The sequence below is a fragment of the Castor canadensis genome, chromosome 14, assembly GCF_047511655.1.
Source record: "Castor canadensis chromosome 14, mCasCan1.hap1v2, whole genome shotgun sequence".
Lineage (NCBI taxonomy): Eukaryota > Metazoa > Chordata > Mammalia > Rodentia > Castoridae > Castor > Castor canadensis.
In genome coordinates, this window is record NC_133399.1 from 625,840 (window position 1) to 648,796 (window position 22,957).

General features: G+C 64.4%; 3 protein-coding genes and 1 long non-coding RNA gene across 8 annotated transcripts in view; 3 read left to right on the forward strand and 1 right to left on the reverse strand.

Moving 5' to 3' along the window:
- Positions 1–22,957, forward strand: part of LOC109686275 (microtubule-associated serine/threonine-protein kinase 3) — a gene marked incomplete in the record, with an annotated part of 381,278 nt that overhangs the window by 314,406 nt on the left and 43,915 nt on the right.
- LOC141416561 (regulator of nonsense transcripts 1-like) lies at positions 908–21,621 on the forward strand. 5 transcript variants are annotated; one of them, XM_074053538.1, is made up of 24 exons: positions 908–1,411; positions 8,243–8,382; positions 9,261–9,350; positions 10,852–11,019; positions 11,123–11,303; positions 12,442–12,603; positions 12,976–13,093; positions 13,237–13,335; positions 13,604–13,730; positions 13,811–13,970; positions 14,052–14,170; positions 14,526–14,690; positions 14,773–14,887; positions 15,413–15,556; positions 15,721–15,934; positions 17,575–17,692; positions 17,886–18,042; positions 18,149–18,291; positions 18,777–18,951; positions 19,050–19,131; positions 19,664–19,825; positions 19,978–20,195; positions 20,342–20,464; positions 20,682–21,621. In XM_074053538.1, the coding sequence occupies exons 1-23, from the start codon at positions 1,181–1,183 to the stop codon at positions 20,459–20,461; spliced, it is 3,408 nt and encodes a 1,135-aa protein (XP_073909639.1). In that variant the 5' UTR covers positions 908–1,180; the 3' UTR covers positions 20,462–20,464; positions 20,682–21,621. The 5 variants fall into 5 exon arrangements, with proteins under 5 accessions (XP_073909639.1, XP_073909640.1, XP_073909641.1 ...); XM_074053539.1 differs by having other exon boundaries at positions 909–1,411; positions 13,622–13,730; XM_074053540.1 differs by having other exon boundaries at positions 909–1,411; positions 12,976–13,060.
- On the forward strand, positions 4,639–6,620 carry LOC141416563 (uncharacterized). Its single transcript, XR_012441220.1, has 2 exons — positions 4,639–6,276; positions 6,420–6,620. It is a non-coding gene; the product is annotated as an uncharacterized lncRNA (long non-coding RNA).
- LOC109684933 (embryonic growth/differentiation factor 1) lies at positions 21,564–22,879 on the reverse strand. The gene is made up of 2 exons (XM_020161543.2): positions 22,537–22,879; positions 21,564–22,422 (listed from the first exon to the last, which is right to left on the reverse strand). Exons 1-2 carry the CDS (start codon positions 22,862–22,864, stop codon positions 21,647–21,649), a joined length of 1,104 nt encoding a protein of 367 aa, XP_020017132.1. The 5' UTR covers positions 22,865–22,879; the 3' UTR covers positions 21,564–21,646.

The following is a 22,957-nucleotide window of genomic DNA, read 5'->3' on the forward strand; positions in this document are numbered from 1 at the left end:
GTGAATGCAGGCTCACTGGTTGAGGCTCAGGGGAGGTGAAGTCCCTTGTGTGAGGTCACACAGCCAGAAGGTGGTCAGGTGTGGACGCCATCCAAAAGCAATGCGTGTGGACAATGACCTTGGTAATAACAGCGGGCGAGTCACGGCTCCAGGGCCACCAGGACCAACAGCGACCTTGGATTTTAGCGCTCCAGGCTCCACGGTGACTCCGTCCCCACCCCTCCCCTTGCTCGTGCAGGCGATGCCCACTGAGCATCTATTATGTGCCAAAGAACCCCATTTTACAGATGGAGAAACTGAGTCCCAGGACCCTCTGCTCGTGTTGGAAGACTGGGCGTGCACCTTCCTCCTCCCCCAACCCCGGGGATCAGCAGTGGGACTGGGGCTGCGCGGTCAAGTTCAATGCCCAGTATGGCAAAAGAAGAAAAAAAAAAAGAAAAAAAAAAAGGGGGGGGTGGGAGGGCTGCAGTGGCTGCAATGTCAAGTTTGCAATGCAAAAAAAAGGGGGGTGATTAGGGGTGCAGCGCTTGCCTAGCGTGTGCAAGGCCCTGGGTTCCATTCCCAGCACCGCAAGGAAAAAAGGAAGAAAAGAGGGGAAAAAGAGGAAAAAAAGTTAAAAAAAAAAAATGGGCAAAAGGGCGGTGGGTTGGAGGCTGAATCCAAGACCACCGCGCCGGGCCCCGCGCGCTGCAGACACTGCGCATGCGCGCAGCCCGCCGCCGCTGCGGCGTCACTAGGCAGCGGTTGGGGGCGGAGCCACGCCCTCGAGCGAACGCCGTTGGAAGCCCCGCCCCGCCCGGCGCATGCGCAGCTCCGCTTCCCGTCATCCCTCTCGGCTGCTGGCGTCGGGGCGCGGTTGGCGGCGTCTGAAGGGAGCGCGCGCGCGCTTGCGCCGTCGGCGTCGGCGTCGCGCACGCGCACGCGCACGGCAGCGGCGGCGGTTCCTGCCGAGGGGGCTGCGAGTGGCGGGGCGGGTTTGGCGGCGAGCTGCGGCGTGGTTGAAGGGCTCGGCGGCCGGTGGGGGCTCTCGTGGCTATCGGTCCGGCCTGCTTCGGGGCGGGTGGTTCGGTGTCGGCGGGCACGCGGGGGGCGGGCGGGCGAGGCGTGCGGCCTAGATAGGCCTCGGCGCGGCGGCGGCGGCGGCGGGCTCGAGTGCGCGGACGGACCGACGGAAGGCAGCATGAGCGTGGAGGCGTACGGGCCCAGCTCGCAGACGCTCACCTTCCTGGACACGGAAGAGGCCGAGTTGCTGGGCGCCGATACGCAGGGCTCCGAGTTCGAGTTCACGGATTTCACGCTCCCCAGCCAGACGCAGACGCCCCCCGGCGGTCCCGGAGGCCCCGGCGGCGGCGCGGGAGGCCCGGGCGGCGCGGGCGGCCCGGGCGCGGCGGCCGGACAGCTCGACGCGCAGGTGAGCGGCACATGGCGGCGCCGGAAGCCGGGCGGGAGGACGGGCGGACGGGCGGGTGGGTCCCCTCGGTTTCCCGATCCCCCCCCGGGTCCCCCGCCACCTGCCAGCGGCGCGGTTGGGTCACTGGTCCGTCCCCTTCCGGGTTGTCCCTTCTCCCCCCCCCCCCGTCCCCCCATTATCCGGGTTCAAATTTCCCGGGACCCTGGCGAGCGCTCCGAGCGCGGCCCTTCCGGGTTGTCCCCATCTGGGTCCTTTTCCATTTGCCGGGACCTCGGCGAGTGCTGGGGAGGGAGCTTGAGCTTGGCCTCGCGAGCGCGGCCCTTCCGGGTTGCCCACGGCGACCTGTCCCCCCGCCTCCACCGCCACCATAAACACTCTCCGGCCCCATTTGGGTTCAAATTTCCCGGGACCCTGGCGAACGGAGGGGACCGAGTTTGGTGCCCCGTGCGGCCATCTGGATTGGCCGTCCCCGTCCGTCGTCCCCCCCCCCGCCCCCCCCCCCCGGCTCGCATCCGGGTTCAAATTTCCCGGGAGCGGCCCCCCTCCCCCTCCCCCCACCGTTCCCCGTTCGCAGCGGGGCGGGGACCGAGCTCGGCCTCCCGGGTATCGCGGTCCCCAGAAAGAGTAGGTGGCTTTTGTTTTTCCGTCCTCGCCGGCCGTGCTGGGAGCGACCTGTTACGTAAGCCCGGCCCGGCCCTGTCTTGCCCAAAGTCGGGGTTTGGGTTTTGACGTAAGTGGAGGTGGGTGCAGGACCTGTTGGGGACCGGCCCGGTGTGCACGTCCGGCGGCTCGGCCGCACGGATCCTCTCTGCCCGTCACAGGTGTCCCTATGGCACCTGGTGCCACCGTCGGGCGGCCTGGTTGAGTCGCTGCGGGCAGAGACCTCTGAGAGAGGAAAGACAACTCGCTGGAGCCCCTGGGCAGGGGCGTCCCGGGAGCAGGTGTGGGGTGTGGGGACAGAGCCCTTGTCACAGTGCTGTTTACACGGGGGCGGGGGAGGCAGGCTCGGTGGCTCCTGCTCCGGTTCCCCTGCTGCCCGTCCGGGACTGGGGAGGATCCCCAGCAGCTGGGGGAGGACAGGGCAAAGGGCAACAGGCAACTGTTAGATTGCCCCTTTGGAGGTTCGGGTCGCCTCCTTCTGCAGCAGGCAGTCCCTGCGCCAGCCACCCACCTGTAGCCCAGCTTTGGGAAAGGGGGCCCTTCTGCCGCACTTGGGTCTGGGGAAGTTGCTCATCCCTGGCCAGCTGGTGGCCCCGCTCGCTCCTGAGACATCTGGGACGGTTTCCCTGCTGCCTTCGAGGCCAAGTGAGGGAGGATCGCTTTGCTGCAGCTCCTCAAGGTGGGGGAGCCGCCAGCACTCTGCGGCTTCAGGGAGGTGGGGAAGGGGGGGGCACAGTGTGGAACCCCTCGCCCGTGGCCATGTCCTTCAGCCTCTGTCTGCGCTGGCCTACCCGTTGCTTGGCCGCCTTCCTGTATCACTTCATCCTGGAGCTGAGGGGACTCAGGGCCTTTGCACTTGCGAGCCTGTGTGTGGCTTGTTTGACTTGGAGTAGTGTTTTGGAGCTCCTCCACATGGTGACACGGTGGCCTGTGCCACCGCACTTATCCATCACCTGGGCCTGGCCCAGTGGGTGCGTTCCACCTTTGGCTGGTGGACAGTGCCCCATGGCCATTCCGTTTTGTGGGACAGTGTGAAGTTGTTGGGTCCTGCGGTACCCCAGAATCTAATCCTATGAGGGGTCCCCAAGCTGTTTTCCTCGAGCCTTCGCTGGGCTCCCACCCTGGGGCCTTGGAAGGTAACTGCAGAACCTTTTGTGCTGGCTGCCGCCTCTTGCTCGTGCTGCGCTCGGGTTTCCTGATGGTCCCAGCGACAGGAGCCACTGCTGGCGCCCGCCTCAGTGCCGGAGTGGAGGAAGCCCCGAAAGAAGCGACCGTATCCGCCACAGTCTCACTTACGTTTTAGAAAGTGCCACCTAGCTTGTAGTGTGGGCAGCAGAGGACACCAGGATAGGAGGAATCCACTCCCCACCTGTGGTGATTGTGCGGGAGTCACACCCCGTGAAGCTGAGAGCCCTCAGTCACACCCAGCGTTGCGCTGGCCAGTGCGCCCAGACACCCTTTCACTGCGGCGATGTCAGTCCTGTGACTCCCTGCAGCCCTGCCCGGTGTTGACAGCAGCTCTGTCATGGAGAGCCCCCAGCTGGAAACAGCCCCAGCGGCCCTTGGCAGTCCCTGTCCTGGAGAGGAGAGGGGGCGGGCGTGGCTCTGCTCTCTTCGCGCCCTCCTGGCAGCGGGACTTGAGTGGGCAGGGGCCCCTCGTCCTTGTGTCCACTGCCTGTGGCCATCTTCCTCCCCACTCAGGTTTCACCCTCAAGTGCAGGTGCAGCTTTCTCCATTGTTGAGGTTGGTGTCCTCCACCTGCTCCTGGCTGGCCTGTCACCCAGCGGAGCCCTTACCTCCCTTGCCCGCTCTCCCCGGCCCTGTGCGGGGCTCCGTTCCTCTTCTCGTGGCAGACTCTTAGAGTGAGTCGGAGTCTTGATCGGCTCAGAGCTCACGCACGGCGGCTCTCACAAGGCCTTAACTGGGCCTCGGGAGCAGACCATGTCCTGCCGGCTGAACCCTGAACTGGTGACAATCCCGAGTGTGTCTTCCTGCCTCTGTGAGTGTAGAATATGTGGGCCTCTGTGGTGCGGTGGGGAGGCGGCAGCGTTGGTCTGCCCTGGGCCTTAGCCATCTCCGGCTTGGTTCCAGCATTGGGCCTCAAAGCAGTGGGAAGGGGTCCGGGCACAGCCAGGGCCCCCTCAGCGGCTTCACTCGCGCAGTTCACTTCTGTGTGCATTGGGCCGACTGGGGAAGGTGAGCACCGAGCTCCACCGCCAAGCCAAAACGACCGTGCTCCTGGTGCCTCTCTGTGCTCTGACGGAAACGGTCACACTGCAGCCACACAGTGTCACGCTGTCTTTGTGTTTGCTGAGAGCTTGGCCTCCGCTCCGCTCCGCTCTGGCGCCGACAGCCCCAGCGCTGGGCACGTGAGGGGCGCGTGAGGGATGTGACAGCGCGGGCCTGCGGTGGGGAAGAAGGCGGCCAGGCGCCCCTGAGCCTCGAGTCCACTCGCGGCCACGTGCACTCCCGACTCCGGCAGCCACTCTGCACCGCTGGGGCTCATCTGACTGCAGTGCTGGCCTGCATGGTGGGCAAGGGCCCGGGGATCCTGGTGGGGGGATTGGGGGCGAATTGAGGCAGAGGCGTTTGTGGGGAGCCGGATGGAGTTTCCCCAGACATGAGCACCTTCTGTGCCACGCTGCGCCCAGGGGCTCAGGCTGTGTCCTGCAGCCTTGGGGAGCTGCTGTGGGCAGTGGGAGATGGGCCAAGTGTGGCCACCCACGAGCATGGGGAGGGCAGAGGCGGGATGCTGGCCAGGCACCCCGCGTGTCCCCAGGCACAGTGTCCTCGGTGTGTGCTGGCACTGCAGTCCTCCCCGTGGGGCTGCACCGGGGCCCCTCTGGCCTTGTGACCTGTGCCAAAGCAGGAGGCACACTCAGATTGGTGACTCCCAGTGGGGGCTCTCGTCCCTGTGGGGCTGCTTGGTCAGGACGGCGCAGTGTGTCTGGGATCACCCAGTACATCGTGTCCCTCTCCACAGTGAGCTCAGGCCCAGCGCAGGGGTGACCTCTGGTGCCTGGGGACCATCCATGGGTCTGGTCTGAGTGGTGGCCCTGTGAGGCACCCCATTGCTCCAGCAGGTGAGGGGCGGTGCATTTCGTGTCAGTCGGGGGTGCGTGGGGCGGGGTGGGCTCCTGCGGCTGCCAGCATGAGGGAGGGCTTGGTTTTGTCAAGGACCACTGTCGGGTGGCCCTGCGTGGAGTGGCCGCATCCCAGATTCGCCCCTGTGGATTAGAGGGGGGTAGAGAGCCCTCGTGAGCGGGGTGACAGAGGCTACGGCTGGGGTGCCGGGGATATGCCTGTGTGCCACAGGGCGCTCCCGGTGAGCCTCTGGGGACGCGCCCCCCTTTCTGTGTAGCCCCTGGAGTGGGAGGACAAGCTGGGAGTCGCTTGCATCTCTGCAAGACGCTTTCATTCACCACGCCGTTGGGGTGTCCGGGGCCCAGGACTGATTGCCTGGGAGGTACCTGAGCCGGGCTCTGTGGGAAAGCTGCGGGCTCAGCAGTGCGGGTTTCTGTGCCTTTGCCCTGGGAGCAGCATGGCCTCGTGCTACTCCGTACAGGGTGCGCTCTGTGGCATCTTGCGAGCGAGTGCTGTGTCTTGCCGAGCCCTGTGGGCCATGGTTGGCTCCACAGCTCCTGGGGGACCTTGAGTGTGACTGTCGTAGCCGGGTCATAGCTGCAGCAGGATGAGGGGACTTGGACCCAGCCCTGCGCCCACGGGGACCTGCCTTTAAGCAGGGTTGGGGAAGTGGCAGATGGGGTTGTGTCCTGGGCCCCCTTGGCCTCCCTTGTGGGACAAGTGCACACAGCCCCATGCTGGCCGAAAGCAAAGGCCTCTACCTCGTGTGTGGTGTCCCCGGCATGGGAGATCCCTGACCAGGTCCAGTCCTATGCTTTGTCTTAGGGACAGTTTCTAGCGCCAAGTATGCTTTGAAGTGGGTGTGTTATCAAGATGTTCAGAGTAGAGGGGGAAACTAACAACCTGCGTATATGGCCGGGTCACAGCCAGGCTGCAGCAGGGGCCGCCGTGTACGTGCGCCTGTGTAAGGAAGACACAACCCAGTCACCGCTGACCCTCCTGGAGGAAGCTGGATTTGGGGTGTCCACTTGACCTTGAATGTGCTGCATTGTCTCCCAGGAGTCCCAGGGTGGACTTAGCACACCTGAGTGGTGACCCAGCCCCTCTGCCCAGAGAGACAGGTGTGTGCCATTCTGCAGGAGTGGGCAGGACGGCCGGCCGGGTGGTGTGTGCTTTCCTGTGTCAACTCCATAAACAAGGATGCACGTTTCTTTGTGGGTGAGAACTTAGAGCTGGGGACAGTGGCCCATGCCTGTAATCTCAGCTTCTCAGGAGACAGACGTTGGAAGAATCCAGGCTTGAGACCAGCCTGGGCAAGAAGACCCCAGGTCAATGAGCAAGCCAAGCATGTGGTACATGCCTGCCATTCCAGCTCCATGCAAGGCTGTAAGTAGGTTGAGGCTAGCCCCAGGCAAAAAAGAAAAAAACAAAAAACTCCAGACCTTAACCTAAAATATAAAGCAAATAGGGGCATAGGTGCGTGGCTTGAGTTCACACCTTAGGAGACTCCAGAGCAGTGGGTGCAGCTCTGACAGATGCTTACCTGGCAGGTGGAGGCCCTGGGTACCTCCCGGCACTGCCACAGAAAAAGCAGTACTTGCAGAACCCATAGGAAGGTGAGGGCTCTCCTGAACTGCTGTCAGCAAACACTCCGACAGGAGAGCACGGCAAGCACCATAGGCTTTGTGACATAAGAAGCAAAACTGGGCACCACCTCCTGCCCTGCCCTGCCCTCCCCTCCCTTCCCGAGTGTCACTGCTGAGAGGCCCTGGAGATGTGATGACAGCCACCAAAACTCCAAACAGCCTAACCGGCCCAACAACAGAAACCCCTGTGTCCTGATCAGAAATGGGAAAGGTGGTCTGCCAGTGCTCACGCCTGTAATCCTAGCTACGCAGCAAGATCAAGATCAGCAGGAGCTGGCCTCAGAGGCAGCCCAGGCAAATGGTACACGAGACCCTCTCTCAAAAATACCCAACCCCAAAAATGTTGGCGGAGTGGCTCAAGTGGTATAGCGCCTGCCTAGCAAGTGTGAGGTCCTGAGTTCAGACACCAGTACTGCCAGAAAACACAAAACAGCCCAAAGGTGGTTTTGGTCTTTGGGGGGAAAAAAAAGTGTTTTTGAAACAAAGCAAAATATGCAATTAGCCTGGCAGTTGTCTTCCTAAAATCTGTATTAAAGTGGTGTCAGACAGTGCAAACCTCTTGTGGCCTGGGCTGAGCGTGTCACAGATGGAGTGTGTAACATGCCAGACTCCCCGGGCAGTGTCCAGAATGCCCCCGGGGGCACTGCTCTCCTTAGGTTGTTATAAGAGACAGGTGAGGGGCAGTGGCTGGCCGGGTCCCTGCATGGGCTCTGTAGCATCGGGCTGGGCGAAGGGCCCCATGTTAGTGAGGTGGGAACTTCTGGGGTGGGGGTGGGGCTGAGGGAGGAGGTCCTCCTCGCTCACTGGGCTTTGGTCCCCAGGGTCCTTTGCAGGGACGTGTGGTGTCTTCGACTTAAACAGCTCAGAGACCTGGTGCCTTCCCGGGGAGCCCTGCCACTCTTCCCTGCCCTGTGTTTTGCACTAAGCCTGATTCCTGTCTAGGCAGCGGGAGCCACTCGAGCTCCTTGGCCACACTCGGGTTCAGGCTGTGTCTGGGGTGGGGTGAGGTGGGTCTGCCCTGGAGCCAGCTGCTCAGCTTGGTCCTGAATGGCGGATGGGCCTCAGTGTGGCATCGCATCCACCCACGGCTTAGTCACTGTGAAGTCAGCTTCTGTTGGCAGTTGCTGCTGTGACCTCAGGTGAGGTGGTGGCCCTGAGGAAGGAGTGTTCTGCCTTGTGGCAGGTGCAAGGCCAGTCACTCCAGGCGGCAGCCAGCGCTCCTCGTCTGCTGTGCCTGTGGCGGGTTGGATGGCTTGTGAAAGCCGCCTTGGCCTCCCGGGTGTGGCTGTGCAGGTGGGTCGGTCGTGTTGTACCGCGACTGCTGACACCAGGCCACCAAGGCCATTTTTGACCTGGCAGACCTGACAGGAGCTGACTGGTTCAGGCAGGGCGCTGCCAGGCTGGCACTGTGGCCCCGAGGAACACCGCCACTCTGCTGTAGGTTGGACCTGAGGGCATCCTGCAGAATGGGGCTGTGGACGACAGTGTGGCCAAGACCAGCCAGCTGCTGGCCGAGCTGAACTTTGAAGAAGATGAAGAAGACACCTACTACACGAAGGACCTCCCCATCCACGCCTGCAGGTGCCTGCGTGCGTGTGCGTGTGCGTGGCTCCAGAGCCCCAGTACTGAGGGGAGGGCGGGCTCAGCAGCGACACCCCAAATCCACTCAGGTCCTGGCTCCCATGCGGGCAGGTGGGACCGGGCAGGGGCCCTTTTAAGAGTCTCCCATCCTGTCCTGTCGTGTCCCCACATTCTCAGTGCTGGGAAATCGGGAGCAGTGGGCGCACCACTGCGGGCTCTGCACTTGGACTCGCTCTTGCCGTCTCACTCTTCGTACAACTGAGAGAACGACCGAGGAGTGGGGGCACACATGACTGTGGCCTGTGGGGGGATGTCCCCTATTTGGGGCACGACGTTTACTTTTATTCTGCTTCTCCATTTGTGATGATTGCAAATGGTTTTATGTTACCTGCACAGATGTCCCGAAAATCAACCAGGGGGCTGCACAGGCCCCACCCTCGCTCTGCCCCCCCCCCCCCCCCCCCGGGAGTCAGGGTTCTGGTTGAATGCCGGGATTTGGGGTGGGGGTGGGCTCTGGGGTCTGTCCGTTTCCCAGAACCACAGCGCCCTCTGCCGGGGCCAGGGCTCCTGTGGTGCAGCAGGGACCAGGCCAAAGGGGAGGGACTGCGGTGCCCGCACCCAGAAGTGGCTCTGCCCCGGTCCGCTGCCCTCCCACCCTGGAGCGCCACAGCCTGCGGACTGGGCCTTGCCAAAGATTTTGGGGTGGGGGTGGGGGACAAGGCCAAGCAGTTAAGCTGGGTGACTGTCAACTGGGCGTGCTAGCTTTGAGCACGTGTCTGATGGAAAACGTGAAGTGCTGCAAGAAGCAGTTCTGCATCCTGCAGTGCAGAGCAGAGCAGAGTGCAACCCCTCTAACTGTGGCCGCTTGCACATCGCAGCTACTGCGGAATCCATGACCCTGCCTGCGTGGTTTACTGCAACACCAGCAAGAAGTGGTTCTGCAACGGCCGTGGAAATACTTCTGGCAGGTAGATAACCGAGCACGCGTGTCTTCAGTCATTTGTATGTAAGTTGTGGAAAATCACGTTAACAAACCCGCCTTTTTTGTCTGTGACTGCTTTAACCTGAAACAGATGCTGGCGTGTGAGCCCGCGGTGCACTTGCCCGTGACTGGCTCTGCAGCTTTCTGCGTGCTTTTCCCAGCGTTTGCCTCTCTCGCTGCCAAACCACCTTCATCCTGGGGGCTCCCAGGGGAGCCAGGTCCTGAGGAGGCCTGTGGCACGGGGCTGCCCTCCTGCTGGCATTGCAGCAGTTGTGACTGGGCCCCTCGTGTTTTGTTGGGATTGAGTCCCAGGTCAAAATGTAGCTGTGCCAGTGGGTCCTTACCAGCAGCTTCCCCTGGGCATCCAGACGTGTCCCCGTGCACTGCTGGACGGAGGCAGAGCCAAGGCTTGGCTGCCTACTCCCAGGTGGAGCCTTTCTGAGGCTCACGTTTTGGAGAAGGAAAGTGACAGAGGCCAGACCTTGTGTCCCCTCCCAGTCGGGGACTTGCAGTATGGTGCTCTGAACGAGGCAAGGCAGGGGCTGATGTCTTAAAAGATTTTTAAGAGAAAATTGTCTCCTGATAACCCAGACGCTACTGTCCCACGTTCACACATCCTGGGTGACTTCACCGTGGCTCTGTGTCCATCAGTTCCTCTTCTCCAGGAAAGGCGATTAAATGGGTCTTTTCTTAGTTGGCAACCCTAGCTTCCAGTCAGCACAGCCAGGAACAGCGAATGAGAAAGGCCTCCAAGAAACAGCAGCGCGGGCTGTGGCCTGCAGGGAGCCCGCTATCATCTGGGAGGCAGTTGAAGAAAAGGTCGCCGGGGGTCGCCCAGTGGCAGCTGCTCAGGAAAGGAGGCAGGCTTCCTGGGTGCCAGTGAGGGCTAAGAAGCTGGTGTTTGAGCTAAGGCTTGTCTGGGACTCAGCAGGGAGGCCACACAGAGCCCTTGTGAGATGAGGGCACTAGGTCCCCAGTGGGCTGGCCTAGCGTGGCGCAGGTAAACTACATCCTGGCCACAGGGCAGCGTGGCCTGGGACCCACTCGGTGGTCTTGACTGTGCTGTGTCTTGAGTGTCGAATTATCCAGGTTTCCTGGCCTGCAGCAAATGAGGTGGAGCTGTTGATCCTGACACAGGCTTGAGGGTCAGGGAAGCCACCGTGGGACTGGAGGAAGGGACTCTGTGGGGACTGTACTCTGTCCCTACAGGTGAAGTTAGGCCCGAGAGGTTGCACGCAGGAAGGCAGAGCCGCAAGGAAAAGCCAGGCGCTGCAGGCGTGTGCGGGAAGCTTGGAGCGGGATTGGCTTTTGTGCTTGGTGGGGAGCCGGGTCAGGGGGCTGCTCCCCAGGGATGCCAGATGGATGAGGTGTGACTGTCGCCACTAATGGGCCGTGAACAGTACCGAACTTTCAACAGGGGCCCGGGGGCTGGAGGTGGTGAAAAGGCAAGCTCGGGGTGTTAAGTGGGTGTCACTTCCTGGTTTCAGCCACATCGTGAATCACCTCGTGAGGGCAAAGTGCAAAGAGGTGACTCTGCACAAGGACGGGCCGCTGGGGGAGACGGTGCTGGAGTGCTACAACTGCGGCTGTCGCAATGTCTTCCTCCTGGGCTTCATCCCTGCCAAGGCCGACTCGGTCGTGGTGCTGCTCTGCAGGTGAGCGCGCCCGGGGAGCAAACGCAGCGTCGCCTCAGGGCGGCAGGCAGTCCTGACGTGGGCTCTCCTGTCCCCCCGCCCCCCTCCCCACGGGCTTGTGCAGGCAGCCCTGTGCCAGCCAGAGCAGCCTCAAGGACATCAACTGGGACAGCTCACAGTGGCAGCCGCTGATCCAGGACCGCTGCTTCCTGTCCTGGCTGGTCAAGATCCCGTCTGAGCAGGAGCAGCTGCGCGCACGGCAGATCACTGCCCAGCAGATCAACAAGCTGGAGGAACTGTGGAAGGTGAGCCTGCCCCGGGGCCAGCCCAGCAGCGCTGGCCACCCGTGTGACCCTGCGCTCAGGAGGCAGAGGCCCGAGATTGTGAGTTCCAGGCTGGCCTGGGCTACATAGCGAGATCCTCTCTCAAAATAACGGCAAAAGAAACACGCCAACCAAAATAGGATTGGCAGGGAGCATGGGAGGAGTTGGGGGTGAGCTAGAGTGGCCTGAGGACCAGGCAGCACCTGCAGGCCAGGCACGTTCCCCAGGTGCCTGTGCGCTCCTGGCAGGCAGCTTGGGGCTATGCCCATGGCAGTGCACCCTGCTCCCTGCATGGGAGAGCCTGGCCTGGCTTGTTGCAGTCCTGGTTTCCTTCTGGGCACACGTGGTGAGAAGTTTAGGGAGTGACGTGGTGGCAGGCGTGTCAGTGCCCAGGAGCCTGGCTCGGAGCAGTCAGGCGAGGCTGCGTGTGTGGGACTTAAAACCCACAGGCTCCCAGTGACCCATTACCCACGGAAGCCTTTCTCTGGTCCTGGCTGTTGAGGACTTGGTGATGAGGCTCTTTTTCCTGACACGGTCAAAGGTTTGGATTCAGCGCCGTCCATCCAACATCTTCCTGTCCATCCATCATCTTACTGTGCTGGATGCTCGCCAAGACACCTCAAGCACTGCCTAGCCCGGTCCCTTTCCACTTGGGTTTTCAGGGTGTCCCAGCAGTGCTGAGCCCACCAAGGGGACTGGGTGCCTGGGGAGGGCTGTGTGAGCGGTCGGTGCAGCTCGGGAGCTGGGCATGGGAGTTAGTGGTCCAGTGGGAGAAGCTGTGGACTTTGGGGCAGCCAGGAAGGCCAGGCTGTTCCTCCATCAGGTGGGCTCGGAGGAGCTTTTGTCAGGGCGCCTAGGGCTCTATAGGCGGATCTGGGGGAGCCTGGAGCCCTGCTGGTGTTAGGGACAGAAGTTGTGGCTCTGGCATGCCCCTGGCCATCAGCACAGCAGGGCCTGAGTTTTAGCCAGTGTCCTGCTCCCTGTGTGGCAGGGTAGACACCAGTCAGTGTCCGCAGTGGTACCAGGAGCCTCTCGCTCTCCCTGAAGTGGGCACCTGAGAGGGTGTTCTGTCCGTGGTGCCTTTGGTGTGCCCACTCACGAGCATCCCCTTGCACTGTAGGAAAACCCTTCGGCCACCTTGGAGGACCTGGAGAAGCCGGGGGTGGACGAGGAGCCGCAGCACGTGCTTCTGCGCTATGAGGACGCCTACCAGTACCAGAACATCTTCGGGCCGCTGGTCAAGCTGGAGGCCGACTACGACAAGAAGCTGAAGGAGTCGCAGGTAATGTGCGTGGGGTGCAGCCCCAACCACCGTCTCTCCTGGCGGGCGTCTCCCAGGCCTGGGCGCGGATGGGGCACGAGCTGGCCGAGTGTTCTCATGGCCTCCCTCGCCCACAGCTGCGGGTTAGGCCTGGCGCCAATTCCCGCAGAGAAGGCCGTTCTCTCTCAGCCAGGAGAGGGCTCACCGGCGTGCGTGGTGTGGGGCCTCGCGCTGGGCCGTGCGGGGTGTGACTGCTTCTCCCCAGGCGCGCCTTACTGGAGCCGGAGGCCGAGGGGCCCGCGCAGCCTGGAGTCAGCGCGCAGCGCGGCCTCACGTGGAGCCCAGGCCGGTCCGTGCGCAGGGCTAACCGGCTTTTGTTTCTCATGTGCTCAGACTCAAGATAACATCACTGTCAGGTGGGACCTGGGCCTTAACAAGAAGAGAATTGCCTACTTCACTCTGCCCAAGACTGACTCTGGTAATGAGGATTTAGTCATAATTTGGTTAAGAGGTGATTTTAAGTTTTAAAATACTTGTGACCATAAGTAGCATAAAATTCCTAGTCCACCCTTGTAACGCATTCCTTGATTTGAACCCTTCGTGGCAGAAGCCACGACACGTTGGAAGCGCTAACTCTGCTGCTTTCCCTCGCAGACATGCGGCTCATGCAGGGGGATGAGATCTGCCTGAGGTACAAGGGGGACCTCGCGCCCCTCTGGAAAGGGATCGGCCACGTCATCAAGGTCCCTGACAGTATCCTCCGTGTGCGCGGGAGGGCCGTGGGGCTGGGGCTGGGGCTGCTGTGCTCGGCCTCCGCTGCCCAGGGGAGAACCCGCCGGGAGGGGCGTCCGTCCACAGTGGCGCCTCGTGAGCCCGGGGCAGGAGACGGCGTCCTGCTGTGCGGGACGGGTGCAGTGCTCACGGTCAGCGTTGGCTGTGGGGAGGGTGCAAGGTCACCAAGCGACTGCCATGGACCAGCCTGGGCCCCGGGTGGGGGAGGTGGCTTTGGACGAGGACGCAGGCTTGACTCAGTGGCCAGATTACGGTGACGAGATTGCCATCGAGCTCCGCAGCAGCGTGGGTGCACCCGTGGAGGTCACTCACAACTTCCAGGTAGACTTCGTGTGGAAGTCCACCTCGTTTGACAGGTATGTCTGTCCCTCCTGCGGGTGACCGGGAGGCGCCTCCTGTTCAGCTGTGTCGCTAATGAGCTCGCGCGTCCTGGCAGGATGCAGAGCGCGCTGAAGACGTTCGCCGTGGACGAGACCTCTGTGTCGGGCTACATCTACCACAAGCTGCTCGGCCACGAGGTGGAGGACGTGATAATCAAGTGCCAGCTGCCCAAGCGCTTCACGGCGCAGGGGCTCCCGGACCTCAACCACTCTCAGGTGTGCGTGGGCTCCCCTCGGCCCTCGGGTGGGCTGCTGCCCTGCGCCCTGCACCTTGCCCACCCTGCTGCGTGGTTGCAGGTGTACGCCGTGAAGACGGTGCTGCAGAGACCACTGAGCCTCATCCAGGGCCCACCGGGCACTGGCAAGACGGTGACATCGGCCACCATCGTCTACCACCTGGCACGGCAGGGCAATGGGTAGGGTGTGCGACCCTTTGGGGAGACCTGGGGTCCGGGTGGCAAGGCGATGGGCGCCTCAGGAGGCCCGGCTGTCCGCACCATGCATCAGTGCAGTAGAGGCCCCTTTTGTGAGCCTGTGGCTGTTGTGACGCAGTGCTGGTCAGTGCGTCACAGGTGCTGGGTGGTTGTGCTTGTGTCAGTCCCGAAGGGCCGGCAGAGCCAGCACGGGCGGGGACAGGTTAGTGTTCCTTGGACGTCCCTGTGTTCCTGCTGGTGTCTGAGCTGACCCTGCTGCCTGAGAGAGGGAAGTGGCAGGCTCGGGTCTTGGCATCCTGAGTCTCCTTGGGCCACGCTGAGGTGTCGCCCGTTGCAGCCCCGTGCTGGTGTGCGCACCCAGCAACATCGCCGTGGATCAGCTGACGGAGAAGATCCACCAGACGGGGCTGAAGGTCGTGCGCCTGTGCGCCAAGAGCCGTGAGGCCATCGACTCCCCAGTGTCTTTCCTGGCCCTGCACAACCAGATCAGGAACATGGACAGGTGGGTGCCGCCGCTCCGCGCCCGGGCCTGGCGTGGGTGCCACGCGGGCCGAGCACCACCGCTGACCCCTGTTGGTTTGCAGCATGCCCGAGTTGCAGAAGTTGCAGCAGCTCAAGGACGAGACCGGGGAGCTGTCGTCAGCTGACGAGAAGCGGTACCGCGCCCTCAAGCGCACGGCCGAGCGGGAGCTGCTCATGGTGAGCGCGCCACCTGCACCCGCACTCTGGCTGCACCTCAGGGTCGCCTGGGACTGCTGTAAGAATAGAGCCCGGAGGCCCCGTCCTGCCCTCCCCCCGCCACACTTAGCCACACTCTGTGGCCTGCTGGCCTCCCTGCTGGGGACCTGGGGAAGACCTGGTCACGCTAGCCATGCCCAGGTGGGATCCCAGCCCTTGGGTGGGCTGCGCAGCTCTGTGTCTTGTGGAGCCCCTTCTGCTACAACACACGGCTCCACCTGTATGACCTACTGGTCACCCTGGCCTGGGCTGTAGGTACCGTCTGGTCCAGGGACTTCTTTACTTGTTGCTGAGCCGGGCACAGTGGGGCACACCTGTAATCTCAGCACTGGAGAGGCTGAGGCAGGAGGATCGTGAGTTTCGGGCAGTCTGGGCACACAGCGGGACCCTGCCTTGAAACAACACGAGGACACAGCCTGCTCCCCTCCTGGCCCTCCTGACTGAGCACTAGGTGTCCTGACGCCTCTGCACCCGCCCCACCCCCAGAACGCAGATGTCATCTGCTGCACGTGCGTGGGCGCCGGTGACCCGAGGTTGGCCAAGATGCAGTTCCGCTCCATCCTCATCGACGAGAGCACGCAGGCCACCGAGCCCGAGTGCATGGTACCCGTGGTCCTCGGGGCCAAGCAGGTGGGCATCCGCCGTGCAGGCCCGCCTCATGTCACAGCGTGTGCTGAGCGGGTTTTCCTGTGTGCTTTTCCTGCTTGCCCTTGAATGGAGTGGCTGGGGACGGAGCCGGGGCGGGAGCCGGGGCGGGCGCCTGATGGTGAGATTCCTGTGGCCTCTGATCGCAGCTGATCCTGGTGGGCGACCACTGCCAGCTGGGGCCGGTGGTGATGTGCAAGAAGGCGGCCAAGGCTGGCCTGTCGCAGTCCCTCTTCGAGCGCCTGGTGGTGCTGGGGATCCGGCCCATCCGCCTGCAGGTCCAGTACCGGATGCACCCCGCCCTCAGCGCCTTCCCGTCCAACATCTTCTATGAGGGCTCGCTGCAGAATGGTGTCACCGCAGGTAACTGCCACTTCCCATGGCGGCTGCCGGGGAGGGGCACCCTCAGGTGTGGGCGTGGGGAGTCCCATCACACACTGACCTCCTGGGCCTGGCCTTCCCTGAGGTCAGCCGCCCTGCTGATGGCACCTGGCCGGACACTGGCCAGGGTGTCGTCACCACCACACAGCCAGAACCTCCTGGGTGACGAGAAGAGCGCTCGGCTCACTGACCCCTGGGTGACTGTCCTCAGTGCTGAGCGTGGTGGGCACGAGGTTCTGTCGGTTATTCTAGACCCCCTGACGTGTGTGCTGCAGCACTCCGCAGGTGTCTTCCAGACACCATCAAAGCTCACCTGTCCCTTCAAGGCCAGCAGCCAGCATCTCTGAGGACTAACCCGAAAGGGACGAGGGGCAAACAAAACGTGTTGCCTGTGTGGCCTGGTGTCTCCCAGCGCCTGGTGCCTCTGGGGATGAGGTGTGTGCCGTGGGCCGGGAGATGTGTCAGCTTTGCAGGATTCGTGTGACTCAGCCAACGCCGAGCGCTAGGAAGGAAGCCTGGAGTCCGTCCCCAGCGTGGGGCAGCCCGCGGGAGCCACCTCTCTGACTGGGCTCTGGCATTGAGTGGAGCCATGGTCCCCAGAAAGGTTTAAACTCTTGCCTTCTTCTGACCACAAGTGACCACCCGGGAGGTCACACAGACGCTGAGCCTGGCACAGCGAAGGCCCTTGCATGGGTGGAAAATGAGGCCGCAGTCCACTGAGTTCACGTTTTGGAAAGTGGTGATTTTTCATAGTTTTCTTCATCGTGTAACGGGCTCTCCATCCCATGAGAACGTGCGCCAGAGACCTGAGTTTCACATTGTCACCACCCGCACAAACAGAAGGTCCACCGGGATGGAGGGCCTGCTGAGGCTCAGCTTGTGCCACCTGGAGCTACCATGGTGTGACAGTCACTGCCTGGCGGAATGGCAAGGCTGTGCTGCCCCTCTGGGCTGCCCTGGGACCCGGGCTTCCTGTGGGCTCGCTCGTTGTTGCCCTGGTCCCAGTCACCACGTCTCCAGAAGTTGTCTGTGCAGCGTGAGTGTGCCCACGCCTGGGCGCCTGCTCCTGCGTCACCCACTCCCAAACCAAGAGAGTCCCTGACCGGGTCCTGGGAGCAGCCTCGCCTGCTCGTGACTGCCACTCAGAGCCACGATGGGAGCTGGTGTCACAGCTGTGGGGGGCCCAGCGCCTGCCACTAGCTGTGGGCTGTGGCTGGATCTCAGCCCGGCCATCCTGGAGTGACTGTCGTCTTGTGTTGGCCTTGTGCCACTTTCTGCCCTGGGGGTGCTGGTGCCTGCGAATTGACCAGCTGATGCTAGAAGTGTGAGGACGCGTGTAGGGCCGGGGCCGTCTGGGCCAGTCTGGGGCCAGGAGGTGACGGCTCCCGTGCTGTGGTGTCATGGCTAGCAGCTAGAGGCACCAGCGGTTTTGGGGCCTTAGTGCGGGGCAGAGGCAGGGGGGCCTCTCTGTGAGCATAACGTGACAGGTGAGACTCAGGAGTCACATCGTGGCTGCCTCGGGCCGCATCTTGGCCTGGTGTCACATGGGTCTGCGTGGACTCAGTTGTGGCTGCGGCCGTCTCCGAAGTGACACGTGGCCTCTTTTTCTCCCCCAATGACAGCGGACCGTGTGAAGAAGGGGTTCGACTTTCAGTGGCCCCAGCCTGACAAGCCTATGTTCTTCTACGTGACCCAGGGCCAGGAGGAGATCGCCAGCTCAGGCACGTCCTACCTGAACAGGTGAGCGGATGCCTTCGGTTTTTGGATCGGGCTGGGACAGGCAGTGCCGCAGGCTCTGCCGGTGTCACTGGGCTCGGGTGTCCCTTGAGTGGCTATGGGTCCGTCGGGTGGAGGTGCAGCTGTCCACCCCGTCACCCTGCCCTGCAAACCTGTGCTGGGCCGGGGCGCGGGTGTGAGCGCCGGCTGCCGTCAGGACGGAGGCCGCCAACGTGGAGAAGATCACCACGAAGCTGCTGAAGGCGGGCGCCAAGCCCGACCAGATCGGCATCATCACGCCGTACGAGGGCCAGCGCTCCTACCTGGTGCAGTACATGCAGTTCAGCGGCTCCCTGCACACCAAGCTGTACCAGGTGCGCCACGGCGGGGCGCCGGGGCCGGGCCCGCTCTGTGCTCAAGGCTCGCTTGCTCCGTGTGGCTCTTGACCTGGGCTGTCCCGCCGTCCCCTCTCCCCTCCAGGAGGTGGAGATCGCCAGCGTGGACGCCTTCCAGGGGCGTGAGAAGGACTTCATCATCCTCTCCTGCGTGCGGGCAAACGAGCACCAAGGAATCGGGTTCCTAAACGACCCCCGGCGTCTCAACGTGGCGCTGACCAGAGCCAGGTGAGCTCACGGTGGCTGCCCTCGCGCCTGTGCTCCTGTCCCCTGCCCTGGCTGTTGTCTGGGCCCCGGGCCCCTTCTGTGCCATGGTGCCACCCGTCCACTAATCTGAGCTCTTTTGCTTCCAGAATACAACTTTTGTGAGTTGTTAGTGACAGGGTCCCCAAGGCAGCCAGGGTGTCTGTCCCTAGCTAACCCTGATGGCATCTGCCATGCTGCTGAGTGACAGGAGCCCTCGCTGGGTCACTCATGGGGCTCCCGCTCCCACACGGGCTCCTTTCCCGCTCAGGTGACACCGCTTTCAACTCGTCACCCTTCTTTCTGCAGTGCTGTCCTGGGGATGCTGGGCGGTGACACTCTTGCCCGCACACAGACACTGCCTCCGGGCTCAGTGGTCCTGGCAGGTGTGACCTGAGCATGGGGTCAGCTGCACCCAGGCCTCCATCCCCTCACGCGGGGGCTGTGAGTGCTGGTGTCCCCGGTTGCAGGTACGGTGTGATCATCGTGGGCAACCCCAAGGCCCTGTCGAAGCAGCCGCTGTGGAACCATCTCCTGAGCTACTACAAGGAGCAGCGGGCGCTGGTGGAGGGGCCGCTCAACAACCTGCGGGAGAGCCTCATGCAGTTCAGCAAGCCCCGCAAGCTGGTCAACACCGTCAACCCTGTGAGTCCCTGAGTCCTGTGTGTCCCCCCTCCCCCGCGGGACCTCTGTGCGTCCCTGCGCTGGCCTCACACATTCCCCACCTGTCTGCCACTCTGCAGGGGGCCCGGTTCATGACAACAGCCATGTATGACGCCCGGGAGGCCATCATCCCCGGGTCCGTGTATGACCGCAGCAGCCAGGGTGAGGGTCCTGCCTCTGTGCTGTTGACATTCCCACGCCCGCTTAACCTCTGTCACCTGCTGGCCTGCCGGGCCTCAGGTCAACACAGCCTGCCTGACAGCCTCCCTGTGGGGACTGAGCTGGTGGTCCTGTGTCCCCCTCAGGGATCGGCACTGCTGGCCCCGCGCAGCTGTGACCTCTGTCCCCATGGGCTCCCCACCTCCTCCAGTGGCCCCTGGGGTCCTGAGGTTTTGGTGGGGAAGTTGAGCTTGGTTCCCGAGTGGAGTGGAGGGTCTGTCCATGTCCACCCAGACCAAGCTGGACCTGTGCCCAGGAGAGCTCTTGGCTTCCTCACAGGTCCCCAGGCCCTGCCCCCGGCCGTGTCCCCGTCCACAGGTCTCAGTCTGACTGCAGACGCTGCCCGGGGAGCCCCGCCACCCCTCCTCCTGGCCGCTAGCTGTGGTGGGGACTGCCGCACACCACCATCCCCTCGCACTCTGTGTGTGGCCGGGCTGTCCCCACCGCGGTGGTGACACCTGCCGTGCGCTTGCAGGCCGGCCCTCGAACGTGTACTTCCAGACGCACGACCAGATCGGCATGATCGGCGCGGGCCCCGGCCACGTGGCTGCAATGAACATTCCCATCCCGTTCAACCTGGTCGTGCCGCCCATGCCGCCGCCGGCCTACTTCGGACAAGCCAACGGCCCGGCCGCCGGTGAGCAGGCGGGGAGTGGGTCGGCTTCGGGGCTGAGCCACGGTCCCCGGGGTCCCCAAGTGCCTGCCTGGGTGCCCTCCCTCGCCCCGCCACTGTTACGCTTGTCCGCGAGGCTCAGGCACCGCCCGGAGCCCTGCACTGTTGTCTTTCAGGCCGCGGCACCCCAAAAAGCAAGACCGGCCGTGGGGGCCGCCAGAAGAACCGCTTCGGGCTTCCCGGGCCCAGCCAGGCCAACCTCCCCAACAGCCAGGCCAGCCAGGACGTGACGTCGCAGCCCTTCTCACAGGGCGCCCTGACGCAGGGCTACATCTCCATGAGCCAGCCGTCCCAGATGAGCCAGCCCGGCCTCTCCCAGCCCGAGCTGTCGCAGGTGAGCCGCACGTGCCACCGCGCCCCGCGCTCCCCACGTCCCTGGGCTTCAGGACTGGGGCCACCCTTCCTTCTCCAGCTGCTGACGAGGGGCCAGGTGGCCTGGACTGTGGCCGCGTGGCTCAGTTCCCCGACCCTGTCTTTCAGGACAGTTACCTTGGTGACGAGTTTAAATCACAGATTGATGTGGCGCTGTCACAAGACTCCACATACCAGGGAGAGCGGGCGTACCAGCACGGCGGGGTGACGGGGCTGTCCCAGTACTAGAAGGCAAGCCCCAGCCGGGTCAGGAGGGGACAGGAACGGCGCTGTGTGGGGAGCTGTGGGTAGTGGGGCCTCCGCCTGGAGGAGGTGTCAGTGGCCGTGGCCGTGCTGTCATTGCCATTGGCGGTGGGGAGCCCTGCAGCCCCGGGTGGAGCCGGAGGCCCCCAGCGCCCTGGAGGGGTGGGAGCGCACTGACGGCCTCTTGCCCTGTCCCTGCCCGCAGGTGGCGACGGAAGAGCTAAGCTACGTGGCTTAGTCCATCAGCATCTTACCCTGGGTAATAAAAAATAAAAATAAACGGATACCTGTTTTCCACTGCTAAGACTGAGGCGCCCGTGTGTGAGCGACAGCAGGGCGAGCACCGAGGGAGAGGAGCGACAGGAGCCGCTGGCGCCAGGAGACGAAGGAGCAGCGCCGGCCCGCGGGGCGGAGGCCCAGCCGCCGGCCCCGTCCCCGGGTCCCCGGGTGGAGGCGGACACCTCGCGCAGAGTGGCCTCTGCTCTGCCCTTGCCTCCTTTGTCTCGGATTGGAAGGGGACAGCGTTTCCGCAGCAGAGACTGCGCCTTCTGCCTGGGCAGGCGCCACGGCCACGGCCGCCGCCCGTGTTCTCAGAAGGGTTTCATTTAATCGGAGGGTGTTTGGGTTCTGTTTGTTTCTAAGATTTTTCAAAGGAGTTCTCCGACTACTTTCCTGACACCCTAGTGGTGGACCTGGGACAGCGACAAGCACCAGAAGCGCCCTTAGAGGAGCCAGAGTGCTCGGAGGCGGGACGGACACCTGCAGCGCGGTCCCCAGGACTTTGCTGCCTTAGCCGCGGGGGCCTCGGCCTCGCCGGGAGGGCGCGGGGCTTTCCAAGGAAGGGAGGGAGGGCGGCCCCGCGGTGTGCGGTGTGTGCGCGGCGCGCCGCCCGCCCGCCCGACCCCTCCGGCAGCACCAGCGGGTGGCGGGCCTCGGGCGGGACTGTCCCCATCCCATCGCCCAGGCTTCGGTCCCCTTGGAGAGGCCCCGCCGCGCAGGCCCTGCCTCCCTCCGCCCTTGCTTCGCCGCCACCCGCGCGCGACCTCCGAGTCGCGCGCATCACAGCATCCAAACCACGCGGTGTCACTTGATTTTTGGTCAATTTGTTTTAAGCTCTTTTGTCACCAATAAAACATTAACAAAAACGGTCCGTCCTTGCTGGGGCGCGGGTCAGCGGCAGCCGCACTCGTCCACCACCATGTCCTCGTAGTGCCTGAGCACCACGTTGTCGCTGTTGTCGAAGAAGAGCACGGAGATGGGCGACAGGCGCGCGGGCACGCAGCAGGGCGGGCCGGCGCCGGGCACGAGCGCGCGCAGCACCGCGTGGTTGAGCGCGGGCGGCGCCCCGGGCGCGGGCAGCGCGCAGCGGCCCTGGCAGTAGTTGGCGAGGAAGCCGCGCGGCGCGATGACCCAGCGGTGCCAGCCCACGTCGCGGAAGCTCACGTACAGCCGCCGCGCGCGACACGCGCCGCCCGGGAGCGCCGCCTCCGCCCCGCGCCGCGGCCGGGCCAGCGGGTGGCACAGGCGCGGGTCCACGGTCACCAGCAGCAGCGAGGCCTCGGCCAGGGCGGCGCAGGCGGCGGGGGCGGCGGGGCTCCCGGGGCGCAGCGCCAGGGCCAGGCGGAGGCCGCGCGGCACCGACGCGTTGCGGGCGCAGGCGGCGGGCGGCAGCTCAGCGCGCACCGGCAGCTCCAGGCCCCGCACGGCGCGCCGCAGCAGCACCGGCCCGGGCCCCGCGCCCGCGTCGCCCGCCAGCGCCACGCTCAGCTCCCAGCCGCCCGCGCCGGGCCCCGCGGCCGCCGCCACCGCCGCCGCGAAGCGCAGCTCCAGCCGGGCGAGGCTCGCGCGCTCGGCGTCGTCCACGGCCGCCAGGTCGAACACCACGGTCCACTCGGGGCACGGCGCCCCCGTCGCCGCCGCGGGCTCCGCGGGCCGGGCGCGCGCACCTGGGCGGGGAGAGAGCTCGGCTCGCGCTGCACCCCGCAACCTGCGCGTGGGGCTCCGCGGGGCGCGCGTGGGGCCGCGGGGCGCGAACGGAGCGGGGAGGGAACCGCACTCACCGCGGGCCGGGACGTGCCGCACGATGTTTCCGGCGACCCCCAGCTCCTCCACGTGGCACGGTCGGACGGCGGCCCCCGGGGACGCCCGTCGCGGGCCCGCTCTGGCCTCCTGGGGGTCGCGGCGGCGGAACAGGCGCCACATGACCGGAGGCACCGGCCGGGGCGTAGGGGCGCCGCGGGGCGCATCGTGCAGCCCGAGAGCCCGGAGCAGGGCGGCCGCGGGGCCCGGGGGCGCGGGGGCGCGGGCGGGGGTCGGCGAGGGCAGCGGCAGGACCAGGAGCGCGAGGACGAGGAGACGGTGGACGGGACGGAGGCTCGGCGGCAGCATCTTCCTCCCGGCGACGGCCAGAGACGCGGCAGGGTCCGCGGCGACCCCGACCTGCGCGCGGGGGGCGGGGCTGAGGGCCGGGGGCGGGGCTGG